Source organism: Elephantulus edwardii, unplaced genomic scaffold, assembly GCF_000299155.1.
Source record: "Elephantulus edwardii isolate Elephantulus edwardi_28Jun2011 unplaced genomic scaffold, EleEdw1.0 scaffold00197, whole genome shotgun sequence".
Lineage (NCBI taxonomy): Eukaryota > Metazoa > Chordata > Mammalia > Macroscelidea > Macroscelididae > Elephantulus > Elephantulus edwardii.
The window spans coordinates 2176597-2189643 of record NW_006399947.1 but is presented as its reverse complement, the minus strand read 5'-3'; the positions used below and the strand labels follow the sequence as shown (position 1 = coordinate 2189643).

At 45.3% G+C, this 13047-nt stretch overlaps 1 protein-coding gene across 1 annotated transcript in view; it reads right to left on the bottom strand.

Annotated features, from left to right (window-relative positions):
* Positions 1–12668, bottom strand: part of ADRA1B (adrenoceptor alpha 1B) — a 108580-nt gene extending 95912 nt beyond the window's left edge. Inside the window, exon 1 of the mRNA XM_006897035.1 lies at positions 11547–12668. Coding sequence (XP_006897097.1) covers positions 11547–12495 — 949 coding nt within the window. The 5' untranslated portion in view covers positions 12496–12668. The remainder of the gene's footprint in view (positions 1–11546) is intronic.
* Positions 12669–13047: the final 379 nt, after the last annotated feature.

Genomic DNA, 13047 nt, shown 5'->3' with positions numbered 1-13047 from the left:
CAGAGACAGTGCGATTGGCACAGGACAGAGCGGAGTTTAGGGCTGTTGTACATAGGGTCGCTATGAGTCGCAGGCGACTCGACAGCACATAACAACAACAACAACAACATGAAGTAGAAAGATACATAGATTGATCATGAGGTTGCTAGACGGACCCATGGAAGGAGTGTTTGCACAGGGGCAAAAGGCCCCTTCTAAGCTCCACAGCCCCTCTTATGTAGGGGTGGACTAGTGTATTCTCATGATCATATGACTTTGTAAAATTTTCCCAAGTCAGATAGACTGGCAGTGGTTGGGAAGGTCACTGACCCAGTTCCATTTTGACTGCACTTCCCCTCATATGATGATAAGCATTTTTGAAGGAGTCTGGGTGGTATAAGCAGCTTGCAATCAACTGCTGACTTAAATGTGGTGGTTTTAAACCCACCCAGCAGCCCTATGGAAGGAAAACAAAGATAAAACAAACCCATAACCATTAAGTTGACTTTGGCTCATAACTACTTCATAGAGCAAAGATACTCTGTAAGATTTTCAAGGAGTATTTTCCCCCTTTCCCCCGATTTTTAAATTATTAATTTTAATGAAAATTTACAGAGACTTTGGATTTCCATTCATTCATTGTTGCACTTTTCTCCCCTCTCACCCCTCCCCCCAGGACACTCTTCTCTTTGAAAAGTAAAAGAAAAATTCATTGTTTTACAATCCCTTCCCCCAAGTCCACTCCACTATGCAGCCTTCATTCTGGACTCCTGTCATGACAAAAATACCTAATCACATATCCCTTTTAAACAGTTTTCCAAGGAGTAAATCTTTATGCATGAAGATTGCTTTCTTTCATTTTTTTCCCTTTGGAGCTGCTGATGGGCTTGAACCACCAGTTAGCAGTTGAGTACCACTGTGCCACAGGGCTCCTTTTGGGGAAATTAAACAATGAGAGCCAGGCCAAACCCATGGAGAAGTTCTACTTTGTAACATGTGGTCACCGTGAGCCAGGGGTTAACTCGGTGCCTCCAACTCCAACTCATTGCTTTCCAGTTAGAACCGACTCATAGCTGCCCAACCATTGGGTTTTGGAGGCTTTATGTTGCTCAGGAAGTGAGTGTTCATCTTTCTCTCCTGTAACTGCTGGTGAATTCCAACTGCCAGAGAGGGCTGGCCTTCAGGTTACCAGAGCCAGTCCCCTACAGACACTGCCCTTAGACTACAGCAGCTAACAATAAAAAGCACCTTTGAGAGTCAGCAAAATGGAAGTTCAGATTTCTGCCCCCCCAATTTTTGGTGGTATATATTTAAGTGGATTGCAGTCATTTCTCTCTGAAGGAAAAAAATGGCTTTTAGAAATACTCTCTCATTCATGGTGCCAACCCACCTCGACTGTGACATCAAGATGCAGAGGCCAGAGGCCACTCTGTGATGGGAGTACATCCAGTGGCCCTGGCACGACATACACGTGGGTGGTGGACCAAGGTCAAGGTCTGAAATGGAGGCAGCCAGAGGCTAAACTGTAGAACAGTCCTCCAAATCTTTTGTGTTTCCCAAATTTGGCAAAATTCTTAAAAATGTCTGTGGCCTTACCAATAACAAGTTGTGAAGCTGAACCTCATCCAAACCATCAATAATTAATAGGACATTTTCGCCCATCTTGCCAGAGGAAAGACTGAATTATTTTTTTATCTTTAATATTCTCATTAGGATGTGATGCCTTTTGGCTGTTGGGGGATAGTCAGCGACCTGTCCTTTGTTTCCTCTCGGTCAGAATAGGAACTATTTTCATTTTATACATCCTTAAACTGAGGGTATCCCCAGTGATACAACCTTTAACATTATAGATTACTAAGATTCCAATCCAGACCCTATTACCAATCACCTTTGTGGTCCAAGGCAAACTATACTCTGGTATTTTGGTTTTTTCTCATCTGTAAAATTGAAAGAGTAGTACCCAGTGCATGTAGTACTTCCAGCACAAGTTAGCATGTTGTTGTTGTTGTTATGTGCCGTCAAGTTGCCTGCGACTCATAGTGACCATATATACAACAGCCCAAAATTCTGCTATGAACTGTGCCAATCTTACTGTCTTTGACACAGCCACCCCACTACTCCAGTCACTGAATCAATCCACCTCATAGAGGTTCTTCCCCTCCTGTGCTGTCCCTCCACCCTCCCAAACATGATGTTCCTCGCCAAGGATTGGTCCCTCCTTGCAACATGTCCAAAGTATGCCAGACAAAGCTTCCAAATCCTTGCCTCCAGGGAGCATCCTCGTTTAACCCTCTCCAGGATGAACCTGGTAGTTTTCTTAGCAGTCCATGGTATATTCAATACTCTTCTCCAACACCACAGCTCAAAGGCATCAATTCTCCTTCTATCCTCCCTAGTCATTGTCCAACTCTCTGATGCATAACAAGTGATCGCAAAGACCATGGTCTGTTATCAGGCGCACCTTAGTCTCCAGAGTGACATCATTGCTCTTTAGTACTTTGGAGAGGTCTCTAACAGAAGACTTTCTCATCACAATATGTCTTCTGATTACCTGGATGCTGGTGCCAAGAGGGTTGACAGTGGAGCCAAGCAAACTAAAGTTAACAGTCTCAATTCTCTTCACCATCCATCATGACGCATTGTAGGCTGAATATCCAGCAAGACCTAATAACAACTTGTTATTACTGTTATGTGCCATTGAGTCAGAACCAACTTTTTGATGACCCTCCAGTGAGTTTTTAGAAGTGAATAATATGAGAGGAGATTGTCCGGATTTCTCCCACAGAGCTGCTGGTGAATTCAAAGTGCATGCCTTTAGGTTGTCAGTGCAGCTCCTTACAACTAAGCTACAGCTCTCTTCCTTATTAAATAATAACTTTTATAATTATTAGGGAGCTTGGTGATCTAGTGGCAAGAAGCTGTACTGCAATCCTGAAGGCATGTGGATCAAGGCCACCAGCTGTTCTGCAGGAGAAGGATGGGCAATTGCCTCCCGTGTGATTAACTGTCTCTGAAAACCTGCTGGAAGGTCAATAGGTTGGCTCCAACTCTACTGTACACAACAACATTATAATTATTATTTTAAAATATTATAATTGTCAAGGATTTAATTTTGCTTGGATTCACAACCAGTGCTCATGGTAGCAGCAGTCAAGAAGTCAAATGACATATTGCACTGGGTAAATATGCTGCAGAAGACCTCTTTAAAGTATTAAAGAGCACAGATGTCACTTTGAGGACTAAGGTCCACCTGATCCAAGCCATGATATTTCCAGCTGCCTCAATTTCATGTTAGAGCTGGACAATGAATAAGGAAGACTCAAGAAGAATTGATATCTTTCAGTTATGGTGTTGATAGAGAGTACATATCATATATACCATGGACTGTAAGAAGAATGAACAAATGAATCTTGGAAGAAGTACAGCCAGAATGTTCCTTTGAAACTTAGATGGAGAGATCTTGTCTTAGGTACTTTGGACATGTTATCGGGGGGGATCAGTCCCTGGAGAAGTACATCATCTTAGAAATGAAGATAGTCAAAGAAAAGGGGGGAGACCTTCAATAACACAGATGACACAGTTGTTGTAACAGTGGGCTCAACCACAGAAACAGTACTAGGCAGTATTCGATTCCACTGCCCATAAGGCTGTTACAAGTACATAGCAATCAAAAACATTATCATCATTATTGTTATCATTATGGAACCTGGTCAGGGAGCATAGTGGCTGCAGAAATATATGAAGACATGGAAGAGACCAACTTTCCTAGCGTGACTTGTTGGCTGTGTTATTTTTATGTCACATACATGCTCAAGTAAAGGACATCTTCAGCATAACACATCTTAATAAGCCCATCTGTGATGGCTCTGCAGCTACATAAGAACCTTCTGGCATTTTCTGCAGCCTGCTTTTGCCCCAGTAGAGTTTGGTATCTCTACCGTCCTGTGGTAACTGACACACCACATTCTATGGTACACTTCATGCGCCATCCCGTGCCCTCACTGGCCTTTTGCGCCAATCTACTGGAACCTCACAGAAAATCTGAGGGGGACTTATTTTTGTATCTTTCTCCTTTTCTTCCTGCCTGCTTCCTTTCTTCTTTCCCTTTTCTGTAAATATTTTTCTGTATTTAGCCACTATGGCTTCTGTTGATCCTAAGACTTTCGTAAACCCATGCTAAAATGCCCAAACAATATTTTGTAGTGGATGCCATACAGTCACAAACTTTTAACTTTATGAAGTTGGACATTAAAACAGAAAAAAACCCCACTCTATTAACATTATGACTTATTACCATCATTATTCCATCAAAGAAACGGCATTTTGGTGTTCCAGATAAAAAGGACATAGTCTTTAGAAGAAAAGGACAGTCATTTCTTACATACATTTTGGTCTTTTCCCCACAGTGCAACCTTTTTCTAGTTGCTTTACTCGTTTTACCATGAACCAGTAAAAAGATGGTTACATATGAGCACCAAACTTAGACAAATGTTCAGAAAGTACTGTGGACGAAGCTGGGTTGAATAGGGCCAAGGTAAAATCTCCCACCATGCTCAGCCCCAAAACTAGTTAAACAGCACTAATAGCCAATGAATGTTATATGTGGAGTAAGATGGGCTCTAGCATCACCAACTTTGTAGCCTGGGGGAAGTTACTGAACCTCTCTGACTCCAGTTCTTTCATTATAAGGACAGGACCTCTGCTTCCACTGTGTTGATTCTCTGATCCCTCTCTTGGAGCCTCTGTTATTGTTATGCACCATCAAGTTGACCCTCCAGCAGGCTCTCCGAGGCAGTGAATCTTGTGGGAGGAGATTTGCTCCTATGGAGCAGCTGTTGGATTTGAACGACTTGTGTTTGGGTTGGCAGCGCAACTCTTGACAACTAAGCCACCATAGCATCCTTTTCTTGGAGCCTCTAGTTCAATGAAATGGTCTAACCTGCCTGCCTTTCCTCCACGTGGACTTCTCCAGGGAGACTGGGCAGGACTGGGGTTGCTTCTGGATGCATTCAGGGAGGCTTATTCAAGTTTTCTGGGTCCTCCATAGCGTACCCATTCCAGCAGGGCTTGTGAGGACTGTTCTGGGCTGGCCACATGAGACTAATGTGGGAAACTTTAAAAAAATATGTATAAGTTCTCAGCCCCACACTAGAGATTCTGTTCTGATAACAGCCCAGGAATCTGTTGCTGATGACCAGCTAGGTTTTCCCACATTCTCTGAATTTTAGAAAGTGACATCTCTGCTCAACTCATGAGAATGTCTGTTTAATAGTTCCTGGCATGGTGTCTTGAAAGCCTTGATCAATGGGTCTGAGGTAGAGTCGGAAGTTTTTTGCTTTTGCTCAAGTCTTCCCCTTCTCAATAAGGGTGTCTTCACTGAACTAAGAGTTTCCTCCGTAAGTCAGGAGATTATTTTGGACACATTTATTTCTCTCCTTGACTCTCTCACACCACAACCAACTCATCCTAAAAGTTTCTACTTTTTCATGTATCCTGGTATTATCCTGATCTAAGTCACCACCATCTCTTAGCACTACCCCAAGGCCTCCTATTTGTTCCATCTGCAGCATGTACTCTACAGAATGTCCCAAGTCCTCCTTTAAATACATAATTCAGAAAGTATCTCTGATGTGTTTCAAACCCTTTATAACAACACTTATCATAAAGGTTAAAGTCCTAAATGTGGCTTTCAAGTCTCTGTCCGACTTTCCCTCCTCACAGCCCTCTGGACTTGACTCGCATCTGATTCAGAATGGTCAGCATAACTTTCTTTCTGCTCAGAGCCCTTCTCTTCTATCTGCCTCTTTCCCTGAACTGTCTTCTCTAAACTCTTCAGGATTCAGCTTAAATGCAGCCCCTCGCATGTGTTTCTACAGCATCTCATCCTTTTCCTTCAATTCATGCATCACAATGTGCATTCAGGTTTATTTGTGTACATGTGACTTTCAGAATATCTGCTCAAACTAGAACTATATGCTCTATGAGACTATGGAGCTGGCTTGCTTTCACTTCACCCCCAGCACCCAGCAAAGGCCTGTACATAGCAGGTACTCAAGGAAAACCTATTTACTCAGTGTATAAATGATTACAGTAGGGACCCAGGTTCCTGGAAGAATTTGGCTGAGGTGACCAATGAAAGTGTCCAACCTTGAGGGATCCACATCATAGTTGAAGAGGTGCAAAGAAATTCTAGCCCTGAGTTCTACTATTTCACAAGTGAGTTTTTTACCAAAGGCGATGGAGGAGTGGAAGAAAGGCACAGTTCTGCGGCAGAGGCACAAAAATAAACTTATGAAGATAGCTTTCTTTAAAAAAATTTTGTGAGGATGACCTTAGAGTTCCTAGGAAACATTTCCTATGTGTAAGTACCGTGTGCTAACCGAATGTGTTACTGGAGCTATTTTCTCTGAAAGAAGGTTGGGATTAGATAGCAAGAAAGTCAAAGAAATAGGCACAGGCCTCTTCTGACACACAACTCAACCCTAAACTCTAGATCTTCCTTTCTGCCTGGTCTTGAAATGATCTAACCTCTCTGATCTTTAATATATTCCTCCATAAAGGGATGGATCAGAGGAACAAGTGTTGACTGGGAGCTGAGGACACAGCCCTACCCAGGGTGGCTGTGAGGATTAAGGGGATAATACATTCAGAGGGTCTAGCAGACTGTCCACTAATCAGTGCATGTTCAACAATGACATGATTGTACCAGGCTGTAAGCCACCTACAGACAGGGGCCACATTGTGTTTGTTTCAACAAACCAGTGTCTAATACGATGCTCAGCGTAGAGTAAGTAGGTGCTTAATAGCTGTGGTCAAGTTGGTTCTGACTCTTGTCAACCCCATATGAGGCAGACCAGAGCTGTGCTCCACTAAGTTTTAATGCAAGCCTGTATTCCAAAAAGTCTCTGGGTGCACTTGAACTTCCCACCTTTTAGTCAGTAGCTAAGGGCTTTGATAATTTGCTCTGTTCAGGGAGACTAACGGGCCTTAGAAAGACTATTAATGATTTAAGAAATGATTGGAAGCATTTTCCTTCTTCACTATCCCCTCTTCCAGAAAAGCTTCCCTGTGTGCAACAATTGAGTACTCCAATCTGTTATTATGCTCATGGACATCTCACATGTTTGTGTTTTGAAATCTGTGCTGGAGGAATAGTATGAGTGTGCATGAGGGTGGCTCTATCCTGAGTACCCTGGGAGACTCTTCTCCCCGCCTTTGCTTTTCTGGGAGGTGGAAATTCCTCAGTCCCAATCTGAATGAGAGGCCTGGAGAAACACATCAATGGAGAGAAGGATTCTTATTTGGTTCCAGGACTGTAGAGAGCACAACCGTTTCTTTGAAATTGACCTTCATTTTATTTGGAGGGGAAAGCCGTTAGTTCAATAATGGCTTCCTGGTGCCTTTCAGCTTTTAAAAGACGGAAGAAAGATTTGGAATGAGGCAAGGTTCCAATGTTTTCTAAACAACTCACTAAGCCCAGCTACCAGTTGGCTGCCCAGGACTTCCTGCTTCCCCTCTCCCTGGACAGCAACGTACATCCTTCAACCTCCAGTGGCTTCTTGAGACCCCGACCAGGCCTTTCTGATGGATGGGAGCAGGTCTTTATTATAATTTGGGGCAGTTTAAGATTCTCTTGGATATCTTGCCCATGGCTTATTGAGTAGCAATGGTACTATATTATACTTCAATTATTTCCTGTCACTACTTGGCCTGATTTCAGGGGCCAAATAAAGAAGTCCTTGTCTGGTGGACTCCATCCCTACTGCTGAGCGAGTGAGCACTCGTTCTTGGCCCAACTTGGTCTGAGGCCATAGAGAAAGGGTGGGGAGGAGATAGGGTGAGGGTTCCAGGTAGGGAGGGCCCAGCAGGAGACAAAAGGCTTAGCTCTGCGGGCAACCCAAATATACCCCTGAAAAGAAAAGTAAGGGAGGAAAGAAAACAAATGGGGCCCTGAGCAGGGTCCTGGCGGGGGGGGGGGGGGGGGGGGGGGGGGGGGGGGAGGACCATAACTGTTTTCCTTCCCTCCTAGGAGGAATCCCAACCCTTCTCTCCCACTGAGAAAATAAACACCTCTATGGAAATGCCATGCCATCTAGGTACCTACGAGTCTATGCCCAACGAGAAGACCTTCCTACCTGCACTTCTTTCTTTGCCAAGCATCATCTCCCCCAGCTCTGTTTTCTCCCATTGTAAGTGAAAAGCTGTTTATGGAAAATTTACAACTTGGAACCTTTTTCTGATTCCAAAGGAATTATTGTTCTCCATCCTGCAACTTCTGTTTGCTGCTATTTGAGTGTTATTTGGGATCAGGAAGGAGAAACTCACAGTTCCACTCTACTGGGGGTGCTTTTCTTTAATTCATTAAGAAAATATTAATTAAGCACCTTCTCTGGGTATCTTTCAGCGTTTGTCTCTAATCCAAGGTATCCCAACATGCCTGGGGTTCATAATCCTTACCTGGCAGGGATTGGGGTTCCAAAGAAGATGGATATGGATGGAGTTGTCCTAGGAGTAGCACACTGAAAGGTCTCTAGGAAGATAGGACCTGGTGGCCAGAGGGTTTACATTGTAAGAATAGGAGAGCATTAGGATGGTAAGAGATTGCATTTTCTATGTGCAGAAGTCAGGAGCCTGAGATATCAGGAGAATAAGGGCTTTGAGCACTATGGACAGAAAGGAGAGAAGAACTTATAAAGAGTGTAAGTTAATGAACTTACAAAGAGTGTAAGTTAATGAACTTACAAAGAGTGTAAGTTAATATGTTGAGTGGGAAGAAAATGAGAAGAGCCTTGTGCTTTGAAGGAGTCCCTAGGTGGTAAAAATAGTCAATTTGTTCTGTATCAGCTCAAAAAGTTAGATATTACTCATCCAAAGGTGCCTTGGAAAAAAGGACTGGGAATATATTATCCCCAAACCAGCTATAGAAAGCTCACAGTTCCACTCTGACACATAGTAGGGTCATTATGAGTCAGTCAGTGCTGGCCCACTGATAATTGGTGGTGGCAGCAATGGTGGTGACCTAAAGATCCAGAGAGAGGACACCCCATCTTTCATCAGTGTAGCTGGGGGAGGATAAAGTCTTGCAGTTTGTCAGACCCTGGCATCAGGAATGCTGGAATCGCAAAGAGATGAGTGATCCTCTGGTCAATGGCCCTCAAAGACGGATCTGTGGACTACCTCTTCAATATGACCCTATGGGCTGGTAACATGTAGGTTTTCTGGCATCCATCTGTTTCACTGAATCAGATTTTGTGTGTGTGTGTGAGCTGGACCAGAAAGATCCATATTTAATAAAATTTGACAGGTGATTTGTAATTCAGATACTTTTTGCAGTTTGACAGTCCTTATGTAATAAAACCTCCTTTCCCCAGCAGTGTAATCTGAAGACCAGACAGGTAAAGTAACAAGCCTAACATCACACAGCTAATTGAAGGCAAAGGTTAAATGAGAACCTTCTGGCTCTTGACTGTCAGAACACTACTCTTTTCTGCCTACATGCGGGAAGCCTCCTCATCGGCTTAGAACTGTATCTCCTGCCCTTTACAGTCCAAATCTGTTCCTTTGATTCATCTTTGTATCCTTCTGGGTCCTTGTTCTTTTGAGGATGTCCTAGCACAGTTTGTACAGACTCTAAAAGAAGGACTTAAAGAAGAACTGGGAAACACCTGTTACTCTTCTGAGTTTTTATTAATAGATGTGAGACCAGCAAATTAGTAGGGAAGGAGAAAATGCAGAGTTATGCCCTAGGGGTGATTGGTGTAAATTTGTCATACTTCTAGCTGTCATTAAGCTTTTGCTGCATAACAGACACTGTATTTTCTGTAGTGGTTTCCACACATCAGTGCACACTTCATGAAGGGAATTAATTGACCCCATTTTGCAGATGGAGAAATGGTGGCTAACAGAAGAGCAGTCATTTGCCCAAGGTGACATGGATACTAGGTGGCAAAATCACTTCTTTGTATAATCATGATCTTTATAATGGTCTCAATGCAGTGTATACTTTCATCTGCTTTAACCCCAATAAACTTGCAAAAGGACACAGAAAGCTTGCAAGAGAAAAATCCAGTTTCATGCAATGGAATTCCATCCCTCTTCAAGGGTAGAACTTCAAAGACTTTCCACTTAAACACCATTGCAAATATTTCAGAAAAGCATTAGCTTGCAAGCCTGACTTAAAAGTGATGACACAGAGAACAGGTTAAACAGTCTTTTTGCACCCACTTTACTGTTTTGGGTTTACTTTTTTTTTTTTTAAAGGGAAGTGATTGATAGTAATTTGCCCTATTTCCATTTGTGTCTGTCTGCTGAAAGCAGTGCATCCTCAGAATTCCAGTTACTTGAGGGATTTGGTTCTATTCGGTTTTGACTGAGACCCAGGTGTCACTGCAGGCATATGTGGTCCAAGGCCAGGAGCAGGTGTTGCCTCTCTCCACATCATGACACACAACAGTGCCAATATCACTTTCCCTTCATTCATATTTTGTTGTGTCCCCCAAGGATATGAGGAGACGTCAAAGCAGACCAGTGTCTCAGGAAAGGAACAAGCCATGCAGTAACCGTGTCATAGGATCTTCTTCTAGGTCTATCTCCTACCCAGATCTTGTCTCAGAAGAAATCAGGGAACCTCTGAACCAACAATCCAGTTAGGACCACCAAAACAAAGACAATAGACCCCCTTTTTTTAACATTGGAGAGGGATCCAATTAATTTCATCTTATAAGCATTTTGAATCTGCCAGCTGAAGGCAAGGGAACACTACCATTTAATCCTGGGGCATTCTATAAATCAAGGGAGCTGGGAAGATTTTTGAATGAAAACTGAGAATGTGTGACTCTCTGGTCATTTTCTCTTCAAAATTTTTGGATAACCTAAAGGCTAGTGCAGCTGTGAAATGCTCTCATTAACTGATAATGAAGGGAGTACACTGAGGTGGTGGCAGGCGGTAAATGCAGGAGGGGGAGACTGCCGCCTCTGCAAAGCTCTTGAGAAGCGTGGGTCCCTGCAAGAGCCCTGGAAATGCTGAATGAAACTGCCTTTCTGTGTACGAGCTGCTTCCCTGCTTCCCAAACGCCGCGCCTGCAGTAACTACAAACTATTTTGTATGCTGCATTAGTGACGCTGCCATAGCAGACACATCATTACAACTGAAAGAACGCCGGTGTGATGTTCATGCCCAATGTCCTTTTTAATTATTAAACCAAGGCCGCTGAGTGAGTCATCCCATAGACCAATCTGCCTCTCATGGTTCTATTTCGGGAGACTAATCATAGTACCTTAGCGTATTTCACTAACACCTGAGTTGATTCTTAGCCAGCTTGGTTCTTACCCATTCTGTAGAGCCTTTGCAGAACAAACAACATTATCCAATTTCTAAACACACACATACACAGACTGCATTAGAGAAACAAATAAAAACAACACTACCACCAAAACAACACCAAACCAACTCAACAAAAAACCCCAAACCCAAACCAAAGCACACAGACACGGAAAACTTTAACTCATCAGTCAACCGACCCAAGAACCCCGAATGCCCGGTTGCCCTTTACCAGTTCCCAACTTACCAAGGGGTAGAGCAATGAAGAAGGGTAGCCAACACAAGATGAACATACCGACCACAATGCCCAAGGTCTTGGCTGCTTTCTTTTCCCTAGAGAATTTAAAAAGTTTCACAGCTATGGAGCTCCTGGGGTTGTGGCCTTTGGCCTTGGTACTGCTGAGGGCATCCTCGTGAAAGTTCTTGGAGTGAATCCTCAGAGTCAGTTCCTTGGAGTTGGACATCTCCTTCATGACTCCTGCCTCTAGGTTCTTGGTGGTCCTCTTGGCAACGATGTAGACCCGGCAGTACATGACCAAGATGACTGCCAGAGGGATGTAGAAGGAACCCAGGGAGGAGAAGAGGGCATAGAAGGGTTCTTCGGTGACCCCGCATTCTTTGTCATCGTTGGGGGCTGGCTCCTTCCACCCCAGGAGAGGGCCAATGGAGATGACCGTGGACAGCACCCAGACACTCAGGAGCGCCAAGATGGCCTTCCGGCGGGTCACCAACGTGGGATACTGCAGAGAGTAGCGCACCCCAATGTAGCGATCGATGGAGATTGCGCACAGGCTCAGGATGGACGCTGTGCAGCACAGGACGTCCACGGCCGCCCAGATATCGCAGAAGATCCGTCCCAGCACCCAATAGCCAAGCACCTCCAGGGCAGCCGAGAAGGGCAGGACGGTGAAGCTTAAGAGCAGGTCGGCAATCGCCAGGTTGACGATGAAATAGTTGGTGGGCGTCCGTAGGTGCCGGTTGCAGGCCACAGACAAGATGACCAGGATGTTGCCCACGATGGCAAAGAGGATGAAAGCGCCCAGCACCAGGCCCACAGAGATGGCCCTGGTGATGTCCAGCTGGGGCAGTGTGGAGTTGCTCGAGGTCTGGTTGGGGCCACTGAAGTTGGCATCTTTCAACTCTCCCCAGTGGGCAGGTGCTGATGTATTGTGGCCGGTGTCCAGATTGGGATTCATTTTAGAGTCCGCCCTCCATAGCCAGGGGGATGATTGGGCTGGAAGGGCTGCGGTGAAGGCTCCTTCAGCTGCCCTGAAACTTTGCTGCCACCGTGGTTTGCTTCCCAGAGGCGCCCGCCTGGCCAGAAGTCATCTCCCCCGGGCAGCCTCGCCTGGCCGCACGGCTCCTGCCTGCACCGAGCCGCCCGCTCGCCTTCTCGCCTGTCAGAGAAGGAGGATTGAGAGGAGGAGAGAGGGGACGAGGCGGCAGCTCCAAGTTTAATGGTCCACGTCAGGCGTGCCGGGCCGGGCTGTTGGGGAGCGCCGCGAGGAGGGGGCGGCACGGAGGGGACGCCGGGCTCCCCGGCCCCCGAGGCTCTGCGGACAGCGGCGCCTCCTCCGCCCAGCGCCGAGGAGGGTCTGCTTTCAATGAGCCGCCTCTGGGCTGACTGCACGGCGGTGACATCAGGCGGGGGAGCCCGGCGCCCTGACTCCGCGCGGCACTAGGGGGCAATGCGGGTCCAGCCAAGGCTCAGCAGCCCCGACGCCGCTGGCGTGGTCAGCACCAGGCCG